Source organism: Salvelinus fontinalis, chromosome 34, assembly GCF_029448725.1.
Source record: "Salvelinus fontinalis isolate EN_2023a chromosome 34, ASM2944872v1, whole genome shotgun sequence".
In the NCBI taxonomy this organism is placed as follows: Eukaryota; Metazoa; Chordata; class Actinopteri; order Salmoniformes; family Salmonidae; genus Salvelinus; species Salvelinus fontinalis.
The window spans coordinates 11,615,605-11,642,029 of record NC_074698.1 but is presented as its reverse complement, the minus strand read 5'-3'; the positions used below and the strand labels follow the sequence as shown (position 1 = coordinate 11,642,029).

The 26,425-nt window shown below is 42.4% G+C and overlaps 5 protein-coding genes across 11 annotated transcripts in view; 3 read left to right on the top strand and 2 right to left on the bottom strand.

The window, feature by feature from the left end:
* Nucleotides 1–1,135: 1,135 nt before the first annotated feature.
* Nucleotides 1,136–15,360, top strand: LOC129833096 (cell death-inducing p53-target protein 1-like). 2 transcript variants are annotated; one of them, XM_055897394.1, is made up of 6 exons: nt 1,136–1,359; nt 4,511–4,571; nt 5,118–5,279; nt 5,937–6,080; nt 6,201–6,483; nt 14,350–15,360. In XM_055897394.1, exons 3-6 carry the CDS (start codon nt 5,195–5,197, stop codon nt 14,414–14,416), a joined length of 579 nt encoding a protein of 192 aa, XP_055753369.1. In that variant the 5' UTR covers nt 1,136–1,359; nt 4,511–4,571; nt 5,118–5,194; the 3' UTR covers nt 14,417–15,360. The 2 variants fall into 2 exon arrangements, with proteins under 2 accessions (XP_055753369.1, XP_055753368.1); XM_055897393.1 differs by having other exon boundaries at nt 1,142–1,359; nt 10,908–15,360.
* Nucleotides 15,361–15,426: 66 nt separating this feature from the next.
* Nucleotides 15,427–16,673, bottom strand: LOC129833099 (DNA-directed RNA polymerase III subunit RPC10). Its single transcript, XM_055897399.1, has 3 exons — nt 16,548–16,673; nt 16,335–16,422; nt 15,427–16,076 (listed from the first exon to the last, which is right to left on the bottom strand). Exons 1-3 carry the CDS (start codon nt 16,656–16,658, stop codon nt 15,949–15,951), a joined length of 327 nt encoding a protein of 108 aa, XP_055753374.1. The 5' UTR covers nt 16,659–16,673; the 3' UTR covers nt 15,427–15,948.
* Nucleotides 16,674–19,123, top strand: LOC129833098 (U11/U12 small nuclear ribonucleoprotein 25 kDa protein-like). 2 transcript variants are annotated; one of them, XM_055897398.1, is made up of 7 exons: nt 16,674–16,802; nt 17,249–17,490; nt 17,589–17,679; nt 17,804–17,909; nt 18,256–18,330; nt 18,426–18,490; nt 18,823–19,123. In XM_055897398.1, exons 2-6 carry the CDS (start codon nt 17,254–17,256, stop codon nt 18,481–18,483), a joined length of 567 nt encoding a protein of 188 aa, XP_055753373.1. In that variant the 5' UTR covers nt 16,674–16,802; nt 17,249–17,253; the 3' UTR covers nt 18,484–18,490; nt 18,823–19,123. The 2 variants fall into 2 exon arrangements, with proteins under 2 accessions (XP_055753373.1, XP_055753372.1); XM_055897397.1 differs by lacking the exon at nt 16,674–16,802 and adding an exon at nt 16,882–16,981.
* An 86-nt stretch (nt 19,124–19,209) lies between these two features.
* LOC129833097 (uncharacterized) lies at nt 19,210–21,993 on the top strand. 2 transcript variants are annotated; one of them, XM_055897396.1, is made up of 5 exons: nt 19,210–19,998; nt 20,154–20,276; nt 20,379–20,459; nt 20,627–20,774; nt 21,123–21,993. In XM_055897396.1, the coding sequence occupies exons 1-5, from the start codon at nt 19,851–19,853 to the stop codon at nt 21,229–21,231; spliced, it is 609 nt and encodes a 202-aa protein (XP_055753371.1). In that variant the 5' UTR covers nt 19,210–19,850; the 3' UTR covers nt 21,232–21,993. The 2 variants fall into 2 exon arrangements, with proteins under 2 accessions (XP_055753371.1, XP_055753370.1); XM_055897395.1 differs by having other exon boundaries at nt 20,151–20,276.
* LOC129833095 (myocardin-related transcription factor B-like) overlaps nt 21,709–26,425 on the bottom strand; it is a 40,849-nt gene continuing 36,132 nt past the window's right edge. For all 4 annotated transcript variants that reach the window (XM_055897388.1, XM_055897390.1, XM_055897389.1 and 1 more), the window contains 3 exons: nt 26,300–26,410; nt 26,137–26,197; nt 21,709–26,031 (listed from right to left, as the gene is read on the bottom strand). In XM_055897388.1, the coding sequence (XP_055753363.1) occupies nt 25,523–26,031; nt 26,137–26,197; nt 26,300–26,410 (681 nt within the window). In that variant the 3' untranslated portion in view covers nt 21,709–25,522. The remainder of the gene's footprint in view (nt 26,032–26,136; nt 26,198–26,299; nt 26,411–26,425) is intronic.

Genomic DNA, 26,425 nt, shown 5'->3' with positions numbered 1-26,425 from the left:
GCATTCAGCCACCGGTGTCAGAACATATGTGTGTTTTTTCCAGCATTCTTGTCAATGTAGCTAGTTAAGGAGGAAAATGATGCCTTTACAGCCTGAATGGAGGATACTTCATGTACAGTACCAGCCAGTCCACGAGGGACATGAGTGTATTACGGGGAATGCACAGCAAGCCTAGAAGATAGCCTCTGCACTACATTTACAGATTACTTAACAGTCAAGGGCAGGCAGAGGTCAGTAATCCAGAAAGGTGGGGCAAAGGTACAGGACGGCAGGCAGAATGGTCAACACCAGGAAAACTAGGAAAGTGGAACAATCGAGAGACCGGAGCAGAGGGGAAAACCACTGGTAAGCTTGACGAAACTAAAACAAACTGGAAACAGAGAACACAGGGATAAATACACAGGGGATCATGGGGAAGATGGGTAACACCTGGAGGGGGGTGGAGACAATCACAAAGACAGGTGAAACACCTACAGAAGAGTCCCCTCAGCCAGCTGGTTCTGTTCAGAAACAGACCCCACAGGAAGAGCAACACAATTCGACCCAAACAAATGATGAGAAAGCAAAAAGATAATTGCTTGACACACTGGAAAGAATCAACCCAATTTTTTTTTGCAAATTGGAACGCTATCTGTCCCTAAACAGAGAGTACACAGTGGCAGAATATCTTATCACGGTGACTGACCCAAAATTAAGAAAAACCTTGACTATGTACGTTACAGACTCACTGAGCATAGCCTTGCTACTGAGAGGCTGCCATAGTCAGACTTGGATCTTGAGAGAAGACAGACTGTGTGCCCACAAAAATAATGGTGGAAACTGAGCTGCACTTCCTAACCTCCTGCCAAATTTATGACCACATTAGATACATATTTCACACAGAACCACAAAGATTTTGAAAACAAATCAAATATTGATAAACTCCCATATCTGTTAGGCGAAATACAGCAGTGTGCAATCAAAGCAGCGAGATTTGTGGCCGTTGCCATGTGAAAAGGGGAACCTGTGGAGCACAAACAACACTGTAAATACTATTTCACTTGCTTTGGCAATGTAAACATGTTTCCCATGCCAATAAAGACCATCTGAGTTTAACTAATTTCTTTCCGAGTTTTGAACGCTGCATCTTTCTAGAGCTCCGACTTTCCGACCTGAAGCTCACCGTCGTCGTGCTTTGACCTCGTTTTTTTCGCTGAGTTCCCAGTTGTCGTGAAAGCACCACAAGAGGCGGATGTTGAGTAGATTCATGATAAACAGACTAGCTAACGGTTGCCATCATTTGACTTCCCTACGAACAGGCTTGGGATATAGCTATCGTCATCACCCAATTCCAATTGTGTGGAAGAGACAACACATCAGGTAAATCCAGTGTAGAGATAACTAGGAAGCAATATTTGAGAGGCTATCAGCTAGCTAACGTAACTAGCTAACGTTAATCTCCGTTTGGTTTTAAACTGATGTTACTCAATGTGAGCTAGCTAACGTTACATGACTGTTCTTTTGAAATGTTCCATTTTCACTGATGACAATAATATCTAACTAGATACCTAACTAACTACAGTAGCAACTATACTAACTAGGCAGACCGTTGTATAACGTTAGCTAGCTGATCTCACTAGAGAGAACTATGCTGGTTTTGTTGTATGTCACCCCCCGATTCAGTTCCATATGACAAAATAGTGTAGTTTATCTTTTTTTTTTAAGGTAATTATTGAAAATGATGATGGCTCATTCATATTCTACTTAAACATAAATTGGCAATGGCAGTTTTTTTGTAACATCACCATCATTGGTCCTCAATTACTTTGTTGGAATTCAGTGTTATGTTATAACAAATGAAGGCCTGTTTTAACTGTTTGTGATCAAATCAAACTCATCCAGACATAATGAAGTGCATGACTGAAGCGTCTCTGGATGTCCCTTAAACCTAAGTGTTCTGTACTCTGATTCTGAATTTCTGATGCTGTTCTAATGTACGACGCTTAAATGCTTACTTTCCAAACAGCGTAAGTGCAAATTCCTGGCCTCATCTAGGTTGCCTTGGGTACAATACGGGTATTAATTTAGCCTAGCTCTTAAAGAATTGTGGCGTACATTCAGATGCCATGCATTTGTACATTTTTATTTCTATCATACCCTGGACATTTCTGTAATTTCCCCAGCTTAATCAGTCTTCACATCACACTCACTAACTGGTTGGATGGCTCTCCTCTGCAGTATCACTGCCTTAGATTACCAAGTCATTTGACAGGCTTATTTTTATTGCACTGTCTGGCATTCTGACTGTTTGTTTTGGAGCAGGCAGGCCAGCCTCTTAATCATTTTATGTTCACATTAGAGAGGCCCTGACATGCATAGTGATCTCTCACAGGCCTGGTCAGCTGACCTGGGAAAGTGAAGCCTAGTAGGCTGAAGTATGGATGGCAGGACTGGACAGCTGGTGGCATAGCAGTGTCCTGCTCCCAAGGCTAGGCTGTGTTTGTTTTCAGACACGTGTAGTAGTCAGGTGAGGTTTACGTTGTTGTAGAGTCTGTTAGGGAAAGTGTTAGGCTAATCTGTAGCCAAGTTAATTGCGCTGCATTGCTGAGATGACATATGAGTCTGTAATACCAACATGTTTCAAGCAGACCACCATAGTCCCTGTGCCCAAGAACACTAAAGTAACCTGCCTAAATGACTACCGACCTGTAGCACTCATGTCTGTAGCCATGAAATGCTTTGAGAGGCTGGTCATGGCTCACACCAACACCATTATCCAAGAAGCCCTAGACCCACTCCAATTTGCATACCGCCCCAACAGATCCACGGATGATGCAATCTCTATTGCACTCCACACTGCCCTTTCACACCTGAACAAAAGGAACACCTATGTGAGAATGCTATTCATTGACTACAGCTCAGCGTTCAACACCATAGTGCCCTCAGCTCATCACTAAGCTAAGGACCCTGGGACTAAACACTTCCCTCTGCAACTGGATCCTGGACTTCCTGATGGGCCGCCCCCAGGTGGTAAGGGTAGGTAACAACACATCTGCCACGCTGATCCTCAACACGGGGGCCCCTTAGTGGTGCGTGCTCAGTCCCCTCCTGTACTCCCTGTTCACTCATGACTGCACGGCCAGGCACTACTCCAACACCATAATTTAAGTTTGCTGATGACACAACAGTGGTAGGCATGATCACCGACAACGATAAGACAGCCTATAGGGAGGAGGTCAGAGACCTGGCTGTGTGGTGCAAGGACAACAACCTCTTCCTCAACATGATCAAGACAAAGGAGATGATTGTGGACTACAGGAAAAGGAGGACCGAGCACGCACCCATTCTCATCGATGGGGCTGTAGTGGAGCAGATCGAGATTTTCAAGTTCCTTGGGGTCCACATCACCAACAAACTAACACGGTCCAAGCACACAGATGGTGCATCTGTAAAACCTTTTGAGGATCTGAGGACCCATGCCAAATCTTTTCATTCTCCTGAGGGGGAATAGCGAGAGCATCCTGACGGGTTGCGTCACTGCCTGGTATGGCAACTGCTTGACCTCCAACCGCAAGGCACTACAGAGGGTAGTGCGTACGGCCCAGTACATCACCAGGGCCAAACTTCCTGCCATCCAGGACCTCTATACCAGGAGGTGTCAGAGGAAGGCGATAAAAATTGTCAAATACTCCAGCCACCCTAGTCCTAGACTGTTCTCTCTTCTACCGCATGGCAAGCGGTACCGGAGCGCCAAGTCTAGGTCCAAGAGGCTTCTAAATAGCTTCTACCTCCAAGCCATAAAACTCCTGAACAGCTAATCAAATGGCCACCCAGACTATTTGCATTGCCTCCGCACATTGACTCTGTACTGGTACCCCCTGTATATAGCCCCGCTATTGTTATTTACTGCGGCTCTTTAATTATTTAATTATTTGTTATTCTATCTTCTTTTTTGTTGTTGTGTATTTTCTTTAAACTGCATTGTTGGTTAAGGGCTTGTAAGTAAGCATTTCATGGTAAGGTACCTGTTGTATTCGGTGCATGTGACAAATACAATTTGATATCTAGTTCTTCACTGTTCCAATATTGTCAGCTTCTCCTGTGTCATTTGGCCAGTCAATCTTCTTTATGCTAAATTTCTCATTGACACAGGCTAAGTTGGTTACACAAGACAGCTTTGCTGCTCCATTTGTGTGGCAATGTGCTTGTTTTATTTAAAGGCTACTGAGATTGTCTTGGATAAGCGCTTGTGTTGTCAGGTGAATGAATTGAAGTCATAGAAATGCCATGATGCAGTCGGCAGTGATTAATGGGCATGCATGTGTTAGTATCTTGGAGACTAAATGTTATTGCACCAATGTTTGAGAGAAGCAAGTTGTCTATAATTAACCTAGCACTTGTTAATGGCTGCATACTGTTAGCGTTTTTCATTTTTTTAATTTGCCTGAGAAAGTAGCAATTGCAATTTCCAAATAGGACTACATGCAAGTAACTTTTGTCATCTTTTTTTTCTTCTCCCTTTTTCTTATAGGCTGTTGGACCTGACAGAAGAGCAGGCTCTATAGGTGGAAACTCCCCACTGTCATCAGCAGGTAATCATGACTAATGTCCCTTCTCTTCACCCTGCTGCCATGGGTTCTGTTTTTCTGTAAATATTGGCGGCTTTAAGAGGTCATTTCTGTTTTAATGTCAGACTGCCAACTCATTGCTAAACTCCCTAATGTTTGCTGTCGTGAGTGTGTTAGGATAATTAACATTACTAATGTTTATCATCTAACACACATTTAGGTAAAGGGTGGATTGAAAGCAATTGCCTTTGTTTTTGTCTTAAATCCCTGCAAATGTAATATTCTAGAGGCCTCAGAAGCAGTAGCCTAGCCCTAGCCTAAACCCAGCGTTATCCAGAAATACTGTTGAATGTTGTCTGCATCCATCATATTTATCATACCAATTCACTTGATTGAAAAGATCTAGGGTCTACCAAGACGAGTCAATACTGAGACAATGTCAGATAAGTACATTTATTTGAATGCATCAGTAGCTGAAGTGCGAGACAGCTGCTGTATCATGTTGCAGTGTGTGGGTATTGAACTGACTGTCAGTGAACTGATAGGCCTGTGTGCGTGTTCTTTTCACAGAGTGGCTGAGTGAGTCCAAGGCCAGTGGTGAGTGGAGCTTCTACCCCAGGCCCCCCCCATCCAAAGGTCCAGCCAGCATGTCCAGCGACCCCCCTCCTCCCTACCCCGGAGGTCCCAGCGCCCCTCGTATCGAGGAGAAGAATGGACAGCCAGCCATTCCAGGTACAATTATTCTATAACTGTCTCTTATTGTGTATGATGTGGAGGGAAAACATTTAGTTTGGGACAAGACTATAAAAAGAGACACATTTTAAGAGACTATTTTACAAATGGACAGAAGTCCAGGGTAGGAACCACGCACAGGCAAACCTGTGAACTTCAAAATACCATCTGGTTTCTTTGACTGGGCTGCTGATTTAGTATTTGCACTGTAGCTGACTAGCTGTAGGGAAACTGGTGTGAATTTGCATAATTGCCTCCCATATCAGCTCTTGTGTGGCTGGTTAGAGAAAGGCCTAGAGAAACATCACCAGGGAAACCTTGAAAGTAGGCCCTGTCTGTGAACAAATCTTTCTTTGTCTGGGCTCCCCCTCCACCCCAGGTTTCCTTACAACAAAATACTTTTTCGACCAGCCAAAGGAATGTGATCAACAAAGTGTATTTGTTACAAACTACGTAACAAATCCTTGAGAATTGTAAAGCTATGAAAAATAACTAGTGCGGATATTCTGGCCTGAGTAACAGATGATGATGCATGTTCTCAATAATGGGCCAATGCCTTACTTGATTTAAGCCAAACATAAGTCATGTTTCTTCAATCAATCATTGCTGTGAAAGCTCACTAATAAATCCTACTTGTTTGTCTGTTTTCTCTCCCAGGCTCGGTGGTCCCTGTAACGACGGGTCCTCCTCAGGGGCCCTCCCTGCCTCCAGACTATGGCCCTCCACCCTACGAGGCCACGCTACAGCCAGGCTTCTTGCCGCCACACGTCCCAGGAGATGGGGCCATGCCCATACCACATGGTAGGCATACACTGGTCTACAGAGGGAATGAAATAAGATGGGTGACTCTAAATGCATACCCATGTCGTTTGGCATAGCACCTATATACAGTACATACCTCCTTGTGTTTTTATCCTACAGGTGGCTTCTACCCTCTGCCAGGTCACTTTGGTCCAGGGCACTTTGGCCCGGGGCACTATGGCCCGGGGCCCATTCAATTTGGGCCTGTGACAGGTCAGACGGCTCACACGGTGCTGGCACCCCCTGGGACAGCTACCACAGTGACCGTGCTACAGGGGGAGATATTCCAGACAGCACCCGTACAGACTGTGTGTCACCACTGCCAGCAGCCCATCATCACCCGCATCAACCACAGCGTGGGCCTCATGAACGCTGTCTTCTGCCTCTTCTGCTTCTTTGTTGGGTAAGAAGAAGAACTGGTGTACTACATTGTATATAGGTTATGTAAGGGATAACCAACAAGTGGCTATGCGTTCTATGGTAAAATAATAAACAACGTTGGAAGGTGTGTTCCACGACATGTTAGTTACATTATTTTTCCAGAGAACGCATAAAGCCCAGAGTTGATTCTCTTTCACACCATAGCTATAATTGAACACATTTGCTGCTAGAAATGTGTTCATTTGCAGGTAGAAATGTGTTCAACATCCACTGAAGTAGCTAACAAGTTTACTAGGTACAGTGCCTTCAGAAAGTATTCATACCCCTTGACTTATTCAATATTTTGTTGTTACAGCCTGAATTAAAAATGTATTAAATGTGTTATTTTTTATTCTCACCCATCTACACAATACCCTATAATGACAAAGTGAAAACATGTTTTTAGAAATGTTAGCAAATTTGTTAACTTCTCTGCGCTACGGGATCATTTTCCTAAACAACCGCTGAATTGCAGGGCGCAAAATATTACAAAAAATATTTATAATCATGCAATCACAAGTGAAATATACCAAAACACAGCTTACCTTGTTGTTAATCCACCTATCGTGTCAGATTTTGAAAATATGCTTTACAGAGAAAGAAATCCAAGCTTTTGTGAGTGTATCAATCAATGCTAGAACAGCTAGCCCCAAATTAGCATGGTCAGAAAAGCAATAAAATGAATCGCTTACCTTTGATAATCTTCGGGTGTTTGCACTCACGAGACTCCCAGTTACACAAATGTTCTTTTTGTTCGATAAATATGACTTTTATAACAAAACAAAAAAATTTGGGTTGCGCGTTATGTTCAGAAAACCAAAGCCTCGTTCCGTTCGACGGAAATTCCAAAAAGTATCCGTAATGTTCGTAGAAACATGTCAAATGTTTTTTATAATCAATCCTCAGGTTGTTTTTAACAAACATATTCGATAATATTTCAACCGGACCGTAACCTATTCAATAAGAGAGAAAAAGAAAATGGGGAGCTACCCCTCTCGCGCACAGGAAGTAATCAGAGGACACCTGACTATTTTTGAAAAATCTCGCTCATTTTTCAAAATAAAAGCTTGAAACTATGTCTAAAGCCTGGTCACAGCCTGAGGAAGCAATTGGAAAAGGTATCTGGTTGATACCCCTTTAAATGGAAGAAACACGGGCCAGGAAACACAGATAAAAAAAGAAAGAAAATCACGTCCGGGTTAGATTTTCTCAGGTTTTCACCTGCAGAATCAGTTTTGTTATACTCACAGACAATATTTTGACAGTTTTGGAAACTTTGGAGTGTTTTCTATCCTAATCTGTAAATTATATGCATATTCTACGATCTGGACCTGAGAAATAGTCCGTTTACCTTGGGAACGTTATTTTAAAATAAAATAAAAAATCTGACCCCTATCGTCAAGAGGTTAAATGAAATACAGAAATATTTAATTTACATGAGTAATCACACCACTGAGTCAATACCTTGTAGAAGCAGCGATTACAGTCTTTCTGGGTAAGTCTCGAAGAGCTTTCCACACCTGGATTGTGCAACATTTGCCCATTTTTATTATTTTCTAAATTCTTCAAACTCTGTCAAATTGGTTGTTGATCTTTGCGAGACCACCATTTTTGTCTCCCACTGTCTGGTGGAAAGCAGACTGAACCAGGATTTCCTCTAGGATTTTGCCTGTGCTTAGCTCCATTCTGTTTCATTTTTATCCTGAAACTGCCCAGTCTTTAATGACTACCCATAACATGATGGAGCCACCACTATGCTCGAAAATATGAAGAGTGGTACTCGGTAATTTGTTTTCTTGAACACAAAGTGTTAATTGTTTTGTCACATTTTTGCAGTATTACTTTAGTGCCTTGTTGCAAACAGTATGCATGTTTTGGAATATTTTTATTCTGTACAGGCTAACTCTTTTTCACTGTGTCAATCAGGTCAGTATTGTGGAGTAACTACAATGTTGTTGCTCCATCCTCACAGCCATTAAACTCTAACTGTTTTAATGTCACCCATTCGCTTCATGGTGAAATCCCTGAGCGGTTTCCTTCCTCTCCGGCAATTGAGTTAGGAAGGACGCCTATATCTTTATAGTGACTGGGTGTGTTGATACACCATCCAAAGTGTAATTAATAACTTTACCATGCTCAAAGGAATATTTAATGTCTGTTTTTTTTTTTACCCGTCTACTAATAGGTGCCCTTCTTTGAGAAGCATTGGAAAACCTCCCTGGTCTTTGTGGTTAAACCTGTGTTTGAAATCCACTGCTCGACTGAGGGAGCATACAATTATCTGTATGTGTGGGCAGTGGCGATTTTAGCATGCAATCTTTTTTTTTTGGGGGGGGGGGGTTGCAAGCCAGCAAAGCCACAACACTAAACAATAAATTAATTGCACTATAACGGTGACAAATGGTGTCCACAAACCGTTAGGGCCTACATAAAGCTGTCCTAACAGCAGAATCCAAACAGCAGTCCCAACACCTTACCTGTGCTAACAGCTGGCTATCAGTGGCGCCTTGTCTGGCAGCAAAACAGTTAATTCAGCCCCATTTACTGCCTTTTAAAAAAACATAGCTGATATGGCTGACTTGCTTAAATAAATGTGGTTTCTACTGACAATTGAGATGTACAAACTGTGGCATAAGGGGACGATAAGTGGATAAGAGGCAATCCGTAATTTCGATTAAGACATTAATCAGTGCGCTAGGACAGACGTAGTCAATATAACTATTTGTTCAGCACCTTTGAAATGTACTGCGGCAGAATTCAGAACATGGGCCGTTCTTACAGTGATCTCTCTGTACACCAAGTCAGAACTGTAGGATAAATAAAGGGCACATAAGCAGACAATGAAAGGTCTTACAATATTCAATGATTACATTATCTAAAACAGGTTATAGTCCACATGTGCACCACAAAGTCAGGGCAGTAGGTGAAATAGGGTGAGGCACATGGGCTACTACACAAGCTTACTACACAACATACACTTAGTATTACTTTCTTAGCTACTGTATACATATCTCCCTGGCATATTATATAATTTATGCAGCAGCATACAACACATTTGTGGACTCACCTTGTTATGCTGTGCTCACTTGAACAGGAAGGTGGCGCAGCGGTCCTTTGTGGGCAAATTTTGTCATCAAAGTCTGGCATTCTCTGGATTTATGTTGCTTCAAGGCAACTGGGAATTTGGGGAAAAAACTAGGTCGAATCATGATTACGTCAGTGATCTTCAGGTCGTAGCTCTAGAAAGAGGCCCGAGTTCCTGACTTACAATTCCGAGTTGGATGACTGTTTAAAACTTAATTCCACAGCCGGAGCTCGTTTTTCCCCCCAGAGTTCCTAGTTGTCTTGAACTCACTGAAGTCAGATTTCCCAGTTCCAAGTTAAGTTGTTTTGAGCGTGGCAGAAATCATGTTGATTGGGCTTCCCGGGTGGCGCAGTGGTCTAAGGCAGAGACTCTGGGTTCGAGCCCAGGCTCTGTCGCAGCCGGCCGCGACCGGGAGGTCCATGGGGCAACACACAATTGGCCCAGCGCCGTCTGGGTTAGGGAGGGTTTGGCCGGTAGGGATATCCTTGTCTCATCGCGCACTAGTGACTCCTGTGGCGGGCCGGGCGCAGTGCACACTGACCAGGTCGCTAGGTGTATGGTGTTTCCTCCGACACATTGGTGCGGCTGGCTTCCGGGTCGGATGCGAGTGTTAAATTGCACTGCCCAATTTACAGTAAAAAAAAATACCATGAGTGCACAACAACAAAAGGCTTTTATCACAGCAACAATGTATTTCCTTTCAAATGGTACCAATTATATGCATATCCTTGCTACAGGCAATTAGATTTGGGTATGTCATTTTAGGTGAAAATTGGAGAGAAAAAAAGGGTACGATCTGTTCATTAAATCTCAATTGAATCAAATTTAAGTTCAGGCTGTAACACAACAAAATCTGGAAAAGTCACGGGGTGTGAATACTTTCTGAAGACACTGTAGCGAGAGTAGTTGCCTCAGTAACCAAACAGACTTGCTAGTGTAGCTAACCAAACCATCAGTCCTGCTTGCTGTTATGAAAATCGAATGCAACAATGCCAATGTTTTCAATTAAACTTTTGCTTTCAAAAGCAGCTCACGCATAGAACATATAAGAATGAAGTAGCCATTGAATTCTACCATGCGTCATAAGGAAATAATGCACGCTCTAGAATGACCTTCAAGCCAATCAGAAACGAGTATTCAACAATGCCATGGTATAAACACAGAATAGTATACTACGGCAGGAAATATTTGATTTCAGGCCAAACACCACAGAATGAAATGAAGGAGAGCAGTGGGCTGTTAGCTATAATAAGACTATTGATTTTGGTCTGTATTCTCTGGTGGTTTGTTTCGTCATTTATTTTCTCTCTCCTCTACCACAGGTGTGATCTGGGCTGCTGCTTGATTCCCTGTCTGATTGATGATCTCAAGGATGTGATACACACCTGCCCTTACTGCAAGGGCTACATCTACACATACAAGCGTATCTGCTAACCACCAACAGACAGACACATGTATATATATATATACACAGTGGGGCAAAAAAGTATTTAGTCAGCCACCAATTGTGCAAGTTCTCCCACTTAAAAAGATGAGAGAGGCCTGTAATTTTCATCATAGGTACACTTCAACTATGACAGACAAAATGAGAGAAAAAATCCAGAAAATCACATTGTAGGATTTTTTATGAATTTATTTGCAAATTATGGTGGAAAATAAGTATTTGGTCAATAACAAAAGTTTATCTCAATACTTTGTTATATACCCTTTGTTGGCAATGACAGAGGTCAAACGTTTTCTCTAAGTCTTCACAAGGTTTTCACACACTGTTGCTGGTATTTTGGTCCATTCCTCCATGCAGATCTCCTCTAGAGCAGTGATGTTTTGGGGCTGTTGCTGGGCAACACGGACTTTCAACTCCCTCCAAAGATTTTCAATGGGGTTGAGATCTGGAGACTGGCTAGGCCACTCCAGGACCTTGAAATGCTTCTTACGAAGCCACTCCTTCGTTGCCCGGGCGGTGTGTTTGGGATCCTTGTCATGCTGAAAGACCCAGCCACGTTTCATCTTCAATGCCCTTGCTGATGGAAGGAGGTTTTCACTCAAAATATCACGATACATGGCCCCATTCATTCTTTCCTTTACACGGATCAGTCGTCCTGGTCCCTTTGCAGATAAACAGCCCCAAAGCATGATGTTTCCACCCCCATGCTTCACAGTAGGTATGGTGTTCTTTGGATGCAACTCAGCATTCTTTGTCCTCCAAACACGACAAGTTGAGTTTTTACCAAAAAGTTCTATTTTGGTTTCATCTGACCATATGACATTCTCCCAATCTTCTTCTGGATCATCCAAATGCTCTCTAGCAAACTTCAGACGGGCCTGGACATGTACTGGCTTAAGCAGGGGGACACGTCTGGCACTGCAGGATTTGAGTCCCTTGCGGCGTAGTGTGTTACTGATGGTAGGCTTTGTTACTTTGGTCCCAGCTCTCTGCAGGTCATTCACTAGGTCCCCCCGTGTGGTTCTGGGATTTTTGCTCACCGTTCTTGTGATCATTTTGACCCCACAGGGTGAGATCTTGCATGGAGCCCCAGATCGAGGGAGATTATCAGTGGTCTTGTATGTCTTCCATTTCCTAATAATTGCTCCCACAGTTGATTTCTTCAAACCAAGCTGCTTACCTATTGCAGATTCAGTCTTCCCAGCCTGGTGCAGGTCTACAATTTTGTTTCTGGTGTACTTTGACAGCTCTTTGGTCTTGGCCATAGTGGAGTTTGGAGTGTGACTGTTTGAGGTTGTGGACAGGTGTCTTTTATACTGATAACAAGTTCAAACAGGTGCCATTAATACAGGTAACGAGTGGAGGACAGAGGAGCCTCTTAAAGAAGAAGTTACAGGTCTGTGAGAGCCAGAAATCTTGCTTGTTTGTAGGTGACCAAATACTTACTTTCCACCATAATTAGCAAATAAATTCATTAAAAATCCTACAATGATTTTCTGGATTCCCCCCCCTCATTTTTTTCTCTGTCATAGTTGAAGTGTACCTATGATGAAAATTACAGGCCTCATCTTTTTAAGTGGGAGAACTTGCACAATTGGTGGCTGACTAAATACTTTTTTGCCCCACTGTATCTTATGCACACATTAACTCACAGCTCCTCCTGGTTGTAGTTGCAGCCTTTGTTCTTTCTCCAACATTTGCTCAGTGTGTCGTGCTTAATTTAGCCCTCCTAACTTTACCCTCACTTTCTAAAGCACTTGTTCACACTCACTATACTTACTGTATATCAAAGGAGGCTGGTGGTTAGGAGCTGTAAGGACAGGCTCATTGTAATGGCTGGAATGGAATCCATGGAACGGTGTCCAACACGTTGTCCATGTGTTCGACTTGTTTGGTACTATTCCATTGATTCCATTCCAGCCATTACAATGAGCTTGTCCTCCTATAACTCCTCCCACCAGCCACCTCTGATATATATTGTCTAGACTCACTTACACAAAACAAGAGTTATCAAACTTAAAATAATAAAGCACATTAAATGTTGGCTAAGATGACCTCACAGTTACAGTTGAAACACAGACTACACATCCCAGAACCACCTACACTTAACATTACCTACCTAATAACGCCTATAAGCCTGCTGGAACAGTAATGGTCTGACTAGGGCTTGGTGATATTTTTAATAACTAGGGTGCATTATGATGATGATTTTTAATTCCGCTGACACGTCACACAGGACTGAACCTGATCTAAAAACAGAAACCTATAACAATTGAGAAAAGATGAGTTGCAGACACGGTACATCTTGCATACTTTATAAAAAGGTCTTTGGTTACGGGAAGGCTTTGAATTTGACATTTATGGAGCAAACTTGAGGGGTAGAGAAAGGTCACACTTTGGGAAAGCTGTAAATATTTGTCACTTTAATCAAAATCGTCAGCAATCAGCAATTGCAGGGTCAGTATGTTTCTGTAATTATTTAATGTATTTTAACATGTTAATATGGAGCACAATGAAGGTTACGTCCATGTCTGAGACCTACTTTATGTTTATGTTCTATCACCTTGTTTGTCCTACAACCTAAATGTATATCCATTTCAAATGTTACAAGGAAATAACCATGCATCAGATTTGTCAGGACAAACTCGAGTCGGTAAGACTGAGTTTAATTTATTTCGTTTTTCTCACTTAAGTGAGAGAAGTACGTGTTACTGTCTTTTTTAATTCTCTCTGTGCTTTAGATAGTCACCTGATGTCCAGTGATTTTTGCTAGAGCTGTTACACAGTAATGCCAGTCATGTCCATATTAATGTATTCAATTTTGATAATGAAGAAAATGTGTGCTTGTATAATGTTATTGCGACTGCACAAGTTCCCATGTGAAATTTCATACATTCATAAAACCATAATTGCCATGACTTTAATGTACCGTTTTTATTTATTTAAGCGGTTTGGACTGTCATTCAGTTAGATACTTTATAGCCTTGCTTGCCAGGCTTCATTATCATTAAGACCCAACTGGTAAGGAGACTAGCTAGTTTTTGTAAGACTTTTGTCAACAACTTGGACTATATGTCGTATTAAGGATAATTTACATGTGGCTTGGTGTCAAATGAAATGTCTGAGTGAACCTGATCTTTACTCATAATCCTGTACTTTCCACAAACACATCACCTGTCACTGATGCACTGCTACACTGAGCTTCAACATCCATGCAGTCACCGAGCACCATAACCAAGCACATGTCAGAGGCTGAGATTTTCTAGTTGATCTATCAGTCCACACTGAAAAAACAGGTTTCCTTGTATTTTTCCGTATAGGAAGGGAACAGAGCGAAGCCGACCTGGCTGGCAGAGCCCAATCCGTTCTGCTGGAGGGGCACATTAGAATGATGAAGCGCTCTGCATGATATCACTGTAATTTTGTGCACTCGTCCACTCTCAGGCCATATGTCCAGTCTGTGTCACGAGGCCAATGTGTGTCAACCTGTGCTGCTGGCCCACACACTACTCTGTCCTGCCCAATCCAAAACAGATTATCCTTTCACTGGTCATGTCTGTCAGCTGATGTTCAGAGGAAATAATTAAAGTAGAGTGCATCCAGGGTTTTTCCCTCGGCAGTGTTTTACTACCTTTTTTGATGTGTTACATAACTTCTTTAATGATAAACAGAATGTCCTTCACATTCAACCTCATCTCAAAAAAATAAATAAATCATTTTGCATTTCTGTGCATAAACCTGCTACATTATCTGTTCAAGCAAAGTTAAGGTCTCAAAGCCACAATCTGCTCTTTCTCTTTAGTGTTCCTTGTCTAGGTTTGATCACTATTGCTCTGATGCATGTTAGTCTGAGATGCCATAGAGATACAGGTGTACAAAAGCAAGTTCGTCACCAAGTCTTGGCTGAAATAATGTAATCTCGAATGCAGATTCAAGTGATGTTATCACCTGCTTCATATTAACGTATTCGATCTAGTCCAAGTACACCAATGTATGGTATGCAAGATCTTTTGTCTGCTTCATTTGAGTCTCATCTCCTCTCAATACTACCAATAACCAGCATGCTTATATACAGTAAACACTGACGGCAGGTGGAGTATGTCTGCATGTACATGCATTCTTTTGGATACGTTTCACAGGCTGGTCTCTTAACTTTGTACGCTCTTGAATCGTCTACATGCAGTGAGAAGTGGCTTGAAGCTGTGTAAGAACATGTAGTAAAAGCACAGTTTAGGGATTGTATTTAACTTTAAGCACAATGATGGTCTTTGTTGTTGGTAGATAGTTTGGTCTGTTGCCCCCTCAACAAAAATAAAGAATTGTATAATGTACATCTAAATGAGTTGGGTCATTACTGTTGCATACAGTGCAGTTATTTATAACAAAACAAACCAGTATTTGTGATTTGATGTTTTTAGTAATTCATCAGATAGTCATACTCTTTCGATCCATAAACAAAGTCATTTTTATAGTATGTAAAACAAATCTAGGAGAAATAAAATGACTCCAATGGATTCTGGCCATTTGGCAACTACTCAAACACAAATGATGTATCTTCAGCTATAAATTGGAAGTGCAATTGACTTCTGAATGTAATCGGAAACACAAAGAGAAGTGAACTAATCACAATGCTAAATAAAGCAAGGACATACGCTTGTGTATAAAGCATATTTAGTAGAAGTGTATATTACATCAACTCTTGCTACTTTTCCCCCAACACGCTCAGCGCCAATGGTGTGGTCAACTAGAAGCCATGTGGTCCAGTCTGTTTGTGCTATTAGCAAACGCCTGTTTATTCACTGTTATGTCAAAGCTGTCTGGCACGACAACAGAAGATTTAGCTACAGCACATACACTATAAAACCAGGTTAGCTGACTCAACTAAGTGTTCTCAGGTAGAGATCCAATTGAACACCTGTTTAGTCTCTCCAGCGATGTCCACACTCATAATTGCAGCATTTGTAGAACGTTGTCATCGGTTCATCTGCAGATCGTGTCTGAATCTGCATGAAGAATGCTCGGGGGTGTTCACACTTGGGACATTTTTCTAAAGAACACAAATATGAGGGTTAGAGTAAATACATACCTGGCTATAAGTAACAGTGAATATTGGCCATTATGACCACTTGTCCTCTATAGGTCTGGTGGTGGACACAGGAGGCTGGGCAAATCTAATCCAGCTATGCCATCTGCCAGCCTTTGGGCTACAATCCAGCCAGTGTTCTATAATTTTAGGCGTGGATGACCAGTGACCACGTAATGATTGAAATGTTAGCTAAATGATGCAGGTGATTTGGTAATTTACCTGGCGTGGAATCCACATTTTCCCAGGCTGCAGCTCCACCAAGCACATCATCAACCTCTTTCAGTTTGGGATACTTCCTGTTGTTTACCTATGGGAAAGATGGACATGTTAATGTATCAATACGTTTTAAAATGACACATTGTAAGAGAGAACACATGACAGACATCCGTTACTTGGCAATAAGTCTAGGAATTAAGTAAAAGTTAGTTTTACCTTCCTAGTAATGTTATGCACGTACGGACATGTGTTGCAGGCGAATCGATAGCACTTCTGTCCTTCCTCTACAATCAACACATTCCCACATGTTGGACAAAACAGAAGCATATTATTTTGACTAAATTGGCCAGAATCTCACAATGTAGCTAAGTTTATACATCTATTTCAATCATTTAGCTAAATGATACACATCCTGACAACGTTGTTGACCTCCACAATCGTGCGAAACGTTGTTACATCTAAAAAGGTTCGGTAAGAAACAACATTTGCTCTTTATGGTTCTTTCTTAAAATAAATATAATTTATACTTAGAGTTAACTATATTGTATTATATTAGAAAAAGAGCCCTAGAAATGGAACAATGATGATAGAAATAGCAGTATCCCAAATCGGTACTACTCAGAACCTCCACTCGGGCTAGTTTGACTCCGGTATGTTGTAGGTGACGTACATGCTGGTCGCGAAATGTTTTATCATGGATTGCAGAGATTCAGACTTAACCAAATATACTTTATTTGTATGCTACAGTTTATGTATGTTTTAGTAATCGCGTAATATATATTTTACTGTACACGTTGATCAATAGAGTATGAGGTGTGAAAATCTGTTAGTTTATCTAGCTAGCTAATCTTACATGAAATAGCTAGCTAGCTAACATAAACTGATCAGCAACTTTAGCTACAAACTCCTATTCACAGTGTAAATGATGGGGGAGGAGACCCAGTCCATTCACCTGGATGAGGGACTGTCTGTAAAGGAAGAGGAGTTAGGACAGGCAGAGGGAAAGATGAACCAAGTGGAGGATGAACAACCAGAGGAGGTTGAAGAGGAAGATGAGGAGGATGAAGAAACATTGCCACACTCTGAATTCTTGGACATCTTTGAAGAAGGACTGGCTCGCCTTGTACAGGACCCTCTACTCTGTGACCTTCCCATTCAGGTTGGTGACCTAATCCATACTGGTGAAATGTATCTATTTGATGATGTAAAGTCCTCCAGCCTAACCAATGTCTCGCTACTGCCTGCACTTTCCTGCAGGTGACTCTGGAGGAGGTGAATTCCCAGGTTGCCCTGGAGTATGGCCAAGCCATGACTGTCCGTGTATGCAAAGCGGATGGCGAAGTAATGCGTGAGTTTCTGACTAATGTTTCTTACTAGAATACCATATTTCTGTTCTATTTGAGCAGGTCAAATGAATGATACTAATGTGTGTGTGTGTGTGTGTAAGTGAAATTCCAATGTGTGTTGATCAGCCATAGTGGTGGTGCAGAATGCTATGGTGCTGGATTTGAAGAAAGCCATCCAGAGGTTCATGGAGCTGAAACAGCAACGGGAGGGTGGGGTGAAGCATGTCAGCTGGTAACACACACACACACACACACACACACACACACACACACACACACACACACACACACACACACACACACACACACACACTAACCTTGTGGGGACACACAATTCAGTCCCATTCAAAATCCTATTTTCCCTAAACCTAACCGTAACACTTACCCTATTCTTAAAATTAACCCGAAAACCTTAACCCTAAACCTAGCTCCTAACCCTTACCCTAAAACAAACCCTAGCTCCTAACACTAATTCTACCCTCAACCCTTAACTCCCTAGAAATAGCATTTTGCCTTCTTGTCCCCACAACTATAGTTATATATATACACACACACACAGTTTTGCTTTTCGTGTGCAGGAGATACGTATGGAGAACCTTTCATCTCATATTTCAAGGAGAGAAGCTTGATGATGACAAAATCAAACTAAAGGAGTAAGTTTCAATCAAACACCATTGTGATTATGGAGTATATTGCGTAATGCTTTTGTTAACTGAAAACAACATTTCTTGTATTGTTTTATTGTCAGTTATGGGATCAGAAACAGAGATGAGGTGACGTTCATGAAGAGACTGAGGAAGAAGTGAAATGGAGGTACAGTAGCCTTCTGAACTATGATCTCACCCGAAAGATGTTCACAGGCAAAGTGGTACCATTATAATGATGACTGTAACTAATACAATTTTATGGCCGTGTGAACGAGAGAAGCTATTGGAAAATACCACTGTCTTATGTGCCTGTGGCATTTTCAATTATAATAAGATAATACTAATTTTGAAAGGACTCAACATTTGTATTTCTTGCACTCCCAATGAGAGTATAACACTGGCAACCCTTTTAAATATATATTTTTATGTTTGTAATATTATTGATAATACATTGAGTTGAACAATGAATAACGCTGCTCTATGTGCTTCTAACTTCAGATCTCACTACCGTGTGGAGTCCTGCCTACTCTGTGAGTTGCCTGCACAGTCCCCGTTGCTTCAGACCTCTATGTTTCAACCTGGAGATGTACAGCAACTATATTCATACACTGACATGATTCAGTTGATGTCTAAAAGGTTTTTCAATTGACATCTCAAACTTTTTTACATGTTGTAGATATGATTGTGTGCAATGTTTTGTACGGGCTCAATTTTTTATTGTTTGGACATATTCTCTTGTCATTTTGTACAGTAGAATTGTGCCACTTCAAATATGAATAAAGGCTACAATGCAACCAAACACCCCTGAAATATCACCTAATTACAGTGAAAATGTATTAGAATTTTATCTGGCGTTAAATCATTTAACCAGACCTGGGTGTGCCGGCTGGTCTAACTGAGAGTACAACCACAATATGTAAATATCTCCTGTAGGTAGTCCTTGTTAAAAACAAGCAAAATATTTCCCTATTTCCTGGAGTACATAGAGGAGCATCACATTTCCCATAGCACAATCTGGGAGCAACCAGTGAAACCAGGTAAAAATCTATATTGTCTCATTACAGTAATCATTAAATTTGCAGCAGCTAAGATGGATAAGAGAAAATGTGAAATATATTTCTTATCTTTGAAATCTTGTTTTTTAGTAATGTTGGGTCACATCAATCTATCTGACTTGTACAAACAGAACGTGATCTCCTTACATTAGTTTGTCTCGGTATGAAGTATTTGTAGATGTGCAAGGTTGATGCTTACATTGATACATAAAGTTAGTGCTGTGTCTTCTTTTGGCTTATCATCCAAGTGTTGTATAACAGGAAGAGATCGAATTGATCTGAATGTATCTAACTTCATGACCCAATCATCTGAAGAAATGGAATTGTTGGCCTAACACTATATAGTTCAAGGCTCTGGGCGACTGGCATGCATTTCAGACCGGACTACTTGATTGGTGGCATTGACTGGTGGTGGTTGAAATGTTCCACCTTTGTGATGTCTGATGCTGGTGGTTCTTTTCAGCTCCCAGGATGTCTGGCTCTTCTGAGCACAGGGAGCTGGATAGGATCTCTGTGGAGATGAACCAACTGTCATTCAGGAGGCAGCAACTGATCGACCGCAGGAACATGCTGACCATCCTGCAGGAGTTCAGGAACCGCTCCAACCGCAATAGCACAGGTAAAGAGGAAATTCACTGTCGAGAAACGCTATTATTGAGTAAATGCACATGGCAGGCATGGATGTGATGTGGCCTCTAGTTATGACCCAGCAGGGCTGATGTGTTCTATCACTGACTCCCTCTGAGACATGTATTACCTCTCTTTGTCCAGCAGATGGCTCCAAGGAGCAGACTGAGATTCAATTTCTTGATAAGGAACTGCAGGAGCTGTCTGAGAAGAAAAGAGAGCTGCAGAAAAGGCAAGATAACATTCTCCATTCCAAGGACCAAAGAAAAGGTGTGGCTACTCTACCTCCATTATGGTGATACTGTTCTCACACAGCACTCTCTTAATACTCACATTCTGATCATGATTGTCTCCCTTTAATGTCCTTTGCAGAGTGCATCATCAGTCAGGGGGGCGTGTCTGTTCTCCCTGACCCCTCTGTTGTCTTTGTTGAAGCTCCACCCTCTATACCAGGTGAGCCACTTGGACTGAGAGTCAAATGAGGTGTGAACTTGTTCATTTGTGGGTTATTTCAAGCAGTACCCCCATTTTGCTACAATTATTTTCCTGGCCTGCTTAGATCAGAGGCTAGTCCTATAGATGAGTGATGTCATATGGTCACAACTACACTCCCTCCATAGCTCCGGAGGTGATCATGGACATCCAGAAACTTCCTCCCTGCTCATCTCAGACCCAGTGCCCACAGTGTCGACAGTTCATCACCACAGAGATTGTCACTTCAGTAGGCAATGTGGCCTGTCTGGTCTGTGTCACAATGTCTATACTTGGGTGAGTTGACCTGCACTGTCTTACTGCTGTGTTACTACCAATTGTCTGCCATCTTTGAATGGACAGGAGGTCGACAATGAGGTGTTTTCAACTCTATCCTTCATCTAGAGTTGGAGGGAGTAGGATATTTCGGTTAACAAAGAATAGGAACACCTCTTAGGTTTCTTAAGTAGAGGTGCCAACAGGTGCTTTTTGGAGACTGCATTCCAGATATTTGTTTCCTGCAGTACTATGCAAATTTCAGTTTGTAACAAAAGCCAGTGCCTTTGGGCTAGTGTCATATCTGATAATCACATCATCTGATGGAATGCAAAGTTTGACTATCTTTTCTGGTCTATTCTCATTCAGCTGTGTGGCTGGCTGCTGCCTTATCCCTTTCTGCATTGATAACTTCAAAGATGTCACGCATAGATGTCCTAAGTGTCGATGTTCAATAATCACCATAAAAAAGCTCTGAGGTAAGGGCCCACATGTACACAGAGACTAATAAACAGGTCTCAGACTGGGCTTGGACATCTCCTCTTGTGATGATGAGGCATCTACCATGAATCTGAGGTGACCCATTTTGGGTTCAGTAGACACCCAGTCCCATCATGCGGGTACAGGACAGCAGTGGATGAGGAGGAAATGGACAATGAATGTTGACTGGAGCCAAGCCATAGTGAAACATGTTCTGCTGAGTGAGAAGTGATCCTAAATTCCCAACAACTGTACTGTGGTCAGTGTCACTCCCACCACTCCGATGATGATGATGTAAAAAGCCTGTGTGAATTGTAAAACAGGAAAATAGTGTTTCAAGGTCTGTGAACTCTAAAGCTGCATGTGACTTATCCAAGCCTAGTGGTGGCTGTGTTAGGAACTCCTTGGTAAACAAAGTCACATGATATGGTTGTTTTATTTACTAACCACAACTGAATGATTGTCACACACAATGTACATGACCATTTTTATTGACACAAAAAGGCTATATATACACATTATGGGTATACAGTAGTACGCATACTGTACACACCAAACAGTCTTAATACAAAAGAGCTTAGATGTGCTACGTTTGTATAAAATGTACGAAAAGAGCTCATGTGCTACGTTTGTAAAAAATAAAATAAATGACAAAATATATACACAATGTGCAAAATGTATGGCATACTATGTATCAATACACTATTGCAAGGGAAGGGGCTATACTAGTATAGTACAAATAAAATGACTTCTGATTCCAGCTCATTCTCCCTTTCTTTAGTTTGGACACATGATCAATGGGGCACTGATGCTCAGACAAAAACAAAGTTGTGCACAAAGACCTATCAGGAGCAGGCAATGTTTTTTTGATTAGCTACCCATTTTTATCCACTCACAGTGTAAACTGCTTTGTTTTTCTAACAGAAATGTGTGACATTGAGGCTCTTAAAGGCCCAGTGCATTCAAAAAACATTTAGATTGTCCTGTGTTATATACACTGAGTGTACAAAACATTAGGAACAGGTTTCTAACATTGAGTTGCACCCCCCCTTTCCCCCCAAAACAGCCTCAATTTGTCGCCGCATGGACTACAAGGTGTTGAAGCGTTCCACAGGGATGCTGGCCCATGTTGACTCCAATCCTCCCCACAGTTGTGTCAAGTTGGCTGGATGTTCTTTGGATGGTGGACCATTCTTGATACACACGGGAAACTGTTGAGCGTGAAAAACCCAGCAGCTTTCCAATTATTGACACACTCAAACCGGTGTGCCTGGCACCTACTACCATACCTTGTTCAAAGGCACTTAAATCTTTTGTCTTGCCCGTTCACTCTCTGAATGGCACACATACACAATCCATGTCTCAATTGTCTCAAGGATAAAAAAAATCCTTCTTTAACCTGTCTCCTCCCCTTCATCTACACTGATTGAAGTGGATTTAACAGGAGACATAAATAAGAGATCATAGTTTTCACCTGGATTCACCTGGAAAGAGGTGTTTTGTACACTCAGTGTGTTTCAGCACTATGAGGTTGGAATAATACTGTGAAGTTGTGAAAGTTATGATAATGCCATTTTAGTCTTTAGAGCCGTTTAAAAAGGCCGCCTGAAATTTCCGCCTGTTTACGTGGGATGGAGTTTTGGTTTGCCAGGCGGTAAACAAGTTAATAGACCAATAAGAAAGAGTTCCAAACCTTTTCAGTTTTCTCCTCCCCACTCAGACAACTCCCAGACAGTCATAGTACAATTATTGCTGAGAAATGGCTCTTTGCTAAGGAGCTGTTTTAGTTTCTTTTTGATCATTTTAAGTGAAAACAATCACAGTAAGGTACTTAATTGTTACTCAGAAATGATTTGATATTGAGATAGAAAACGGCTGCATTTGACCTTTTAAGTAATTGTCTTTGGTAGGGGACAGACAGGTAGGCTATAATTGATCAAAACTGTTAAAATGACATTTCTTTAGCACTGTCTGCAATGTATTTCCAAGGAATGCTTACGCTGTCGTTGGTGCGTCAAACTTTATCATGCTGAATAGTGTTTTAAAGCTTCTTCCATTTTTGGGGGGCTCTACTAAATTGCTGAAAGGTTTCTGTGTTTCTAAAGACAGTCATCCGTTGCGTAGCTCAGACTGCTTGAACAAGAAGACTGACAACTTTGGTAAAGTCAACCCGTCTGCAAACTCCTCTGCCTTAACCCATTTCAACCGTCGGTTTCAACACTTCAAATGCTTTCACATTTTATCTTTGGCCAGTATATGTCACTGTAATGACATTTTTAACTACATGTGTACGATTGCAATAATTATGTAGGATTTTGACCTGAAAAAATACTTCAACTGGGAGTGAGTAGTGAAAACCAAGGCTATTACATCAGTGTGGAGATCATTGTAATACCCATCTGTTGGTAGTAATGGTACATATGGATCACACACTGCTGTGTTTTGAAATGTGTTTTGAAAGGTTGCCTCTTGATGTGAGTGACTGGAATCCCGACCCTTACATAATCTGCTGGACTAAGGCGTCATGAATAGAGACACATTAGGCCTACTACAACAAAATGATACAATAATGATGCTTACATTTGAACCAGCAGGACTATAGCCACAAATATTGCTAAGCTGATCACAAAAGCACAAGACAGCCTTGAACCACCTTTGCTGATTCACTGTGACTCCCTGGCTTGTCAAACTGAATGATGTCAACTTGTCTGTTCTCGATATGTCAGCCAACTAAGGTCAGACGGTATATTGAAGAGAGCCATTGAAATGCTGAGGGGGATTTACTGGCTATATTTCTGCCAGTTCCGAGAGTCAAAACAAGCAAAAGCGATATGCAACACAGATGTGCAGTGCACACCCAGACACCCAGACACCAGCTCTAGCGCATGTGCATTGCATGTCACACATAAACAAGCAAGATTCAGCTGATCTGTACATTGGGATAAATCCACTCCAGACTTGACAATAAGGTTGAGAGAGAGAACATTTTCAAAGGCTCTTTTGTCGATAATATAAAGGGCATAGGCATGGGCCTGGCAAGCTACAGGAGTGCTGTGGGGTGCTCTGCCACCTATTGTGACCCCATGGACACTAAGGGAAAGCACGGTGCAGTTTGGTAAACAAACTCACATTGGACCTACTCTCCCCCACATAAGAATAGAGTAAGAACAACAGCTGCTAAAAATGTGAGGCCTCTCAACTTCTAATTCGGATGAATTCAAGAGTTCTCAGGCCGACAGCTTTCGTATTGTCAACCAATGATACTAAATGTGGGTTTCATGCACTCACTTTTTAAAAAATCTTACATGATATAAGGCTGCTTACTGTTAACACTTTACTTTAAGTAGTCTCCTGCTTCATTTGAGTGACAACACAATCAGTCATCACTCTGTGTACTCTTTGCAAAGTCTTTAGTTGAATTAAGTGAAAGCAACACCTTGAAAATAGCAAGATATTTGGCAAATGGTCTTATAATGCAATATGTGCAGTCTTTTAGCATCTGTGTCCAATTCCCTCCTGTGATGGGAATCGCATGGGGGCACTGATTAAAGCAAAGGCAGTAATTTCAAAGCCATAATGCTAAGCTAATACCACATTCCAATAGGCCATATACATACATACACACACAGGACTGTAATACAGCTGCCTTAGTGATGTATGCAGCAGAGCAGACAGACTAGTGCTACTGTAGACATAGGCTTATAATATATACAATCTCTCTGCGCTGTCTGTCAAATTTATCACGAACGTCAGTCAGTAGCCATGCCACTGGCGCAGTCAGAACCAGGCGTGAAATTCTCTAACACCTGGGTCAACATCTGTTTCCACTAGCGATTTCTCATCCTGAGCCTATCTACTGTAACTCCATTTCAGGAGAGGCCACCCTTCCTCAGACCAGGTCCTCTTCTGAAAGAGACCACAGGGGGAGATCAACCTGTTCATACCATTGATCTATACCACAGCCCAGCGGGTGCTTAGCCTTCCTTAGAATGAGTGGCTGTTATGAGGGACGATACCTCAGAGGGAAACAGCTATACTGTATATCCAGTGAGGAAGGAGGGTCCGTGCCTCTAGCACTCTGAGCTGCTCAGAGCAGTGAGATCCACCACCAGTACTGCTTTAGCCCTGCACAGAACTGCCCACAGGGACACAAGGCCAGCAGCACTGCACTCTCCTCCCCCACCTCCACTGGAGAAGGAGTGTGCTCTCCGTCTCACTTATGTGTGTGTCTCTCCCTGACAGCCCTCTGTCTGAATAGGCCTGTTTGGGGGGGGTCACATTGACACCCCTTAGTCCCAATGTGGCTGCAGGTCATGGGAATCCAGGAAGTCAGAGGAGAAGACCCCAAGCGGGGGAAGGCCCAGTGGGTTGAGCCCCCCCGTCGGCCCGGGCATGGTCAGGTCCAGCCACTCCATGTTGTCCAGGTTGGTGTGGTCCAGGTGGTAGCTGGAGGGGGGTGCACTGACATTGTTGAACTCGGTGGTGTCCGTGTCCATGGGGGAGTGGGGGGAGTGCTCCAGCAGCTGACTGTGCAGCTCTTCCATCAACCTCAGTGTCCGGGGCTCAGTCTCCCCCTTCAGCGTGCCTTCCAGGAAGGCCTCCAGCTGGTTGTCTATGGCCAGGGCTGTCAGGCTGGGTGGGGCCGGGGGGTTAAGGGTGGGGGCGGGTGGGCGGGCCACCAGGATCTGGGGCGGGGGGCGGGATAGCACCGTGTTGAAGGGCAGGGTGGTTACGCTGGCGGTCACAGGAAGTAGCTTGTCTGGAAAGGAAGGGTCCTGTCTGATGAATGGGGAGATCTCTGTAGAAGAAAAGAACATGGGAGATGATGGATTCATGGCCAGGGAGGGACTCAGCTGTCTCAATGGAGAGGAGGAGCCCAACGATAGTCAAGTATTTTTCTCACCTCCACTCTCGATCAACACGTCAAACAGGTCGTCCATGTGCTGGCTGATTGCAGTGGGCACCTGCATAGACAATAAAGACCAGTCAATACCTGCCTTAACACCTAACAGACCTAGCAGGTCAGTCCAGTGTGTTGTAGTAGGGAGTTATAAAAGCTCTATTACCTGTGCAGCAGTCTGCATTCTGCGCGTCTGTTTAACAGCCTCTTCGTAGCGTGGCGGGTCCTTATTCCTGGGGACGTGGTTTGAGAAGTTGGGCTGGCAGGCAGAGGGGGACTGATGGACAGAAAA

What these genes read in the sequence shown, in the direction of transcription:
- LOC129833097 (XM_055897395.1), top strand. Translation starts at nt 19,851, where the DNA reads ATGTCTGGCTCTTCTGAGCACAGGGAGCTGGATAGGATCTCTGTGGAG. An exon ending in CTCCAACCGCAATAGCACAG is followed by an intron (nt 19,999 to 20,150) that starts GTAAAGAGGAAA and finishes CTCTTTGTCCAG; the next exon opens with CAGATGGCTCCAAGGAGCAG. An exon ending in AGCTCCACCCTCTATACCAG is followed by an intron (nt 20,460 to 20,626) that starts GTGAGCCACTTG and finishes CTCCCTCCATAG; the next exon opens with CTCCGGAGGTGATCATGGAC.
- LOC129833096 (XM_055897393.1), top strand. Translation starts at nt 5,195, where the DNA reads ATGTCCAGCGACCCCCCTCCTCCCTACCCCGGAGGTCCCAGCGCCCCT. An exon ending in TGGACAGCCAGCCATTCCAG is followed by an intron (nt 5,280 to 5,936) that starts GTACAATTATTC and finishes TTTCTCTCCCAG; the next exon opens with GCTCGGTGGTCCCTGTAACG. An exon ending in GGCCATGCCCATACCACATG is followed by an intron (nt 6,081 to 6,200) that starts GTAGGCATACAC and finishes TTTATCCTACAG; the next exon opens with GTGGCTTCTACCCTCTGCCA.
- LOC129833098 (XM_055897398.1), top strand. Translation starts at nt 17,254, where the DNA reads ATGATGGGGGAGGAGACCCAGTCCATTCACCTGGATGAGGGACTGTCT. An exon ending in TCTGTGACCTTCCCATTCAG is followed by an intron (nt 17,491 to 17,588) that starts GTTGGTGACCTA and finishes ACTTTCCTGCAG; the next exon opens with GTGACTCTGGAGGAGGTGAA. An exon ending in AGCGGATGGCGAAGTAATGC is followed by an intron (nt 17,680 to 17,803) that starts GTGAGTTTCTGA and finishes TGTGTTGATCAG; the next exon opens with CCATAGTGGTGGTGCAGAAT.
- LOC129833099 (XM_055897399.1), bottom strand. Translation starts at nt 16,658, where the DNA reads ATGCTTCTGTTTTGTCCAACATGTGGGAATGTGTTGATTGTAGAGGAA. An exon ending in TGCATAACATTACTAGGAAG is followed by an intron (nt 16,423 to 16,547) that starts GTAAAACTAACT and finishes TCTTTCCCATAG; the next exon opens with GTAAACAACAGGAAGTATCC. An exon ending in AAATGTGGATTCCACGCCAG is followed by an intron (nt 16,077 to 16,334) that starts GTAAATTACCAA and finishes TGTGTTCTTTAG; the next exon opens with AAAAATGTCCCAAGTGTGAA.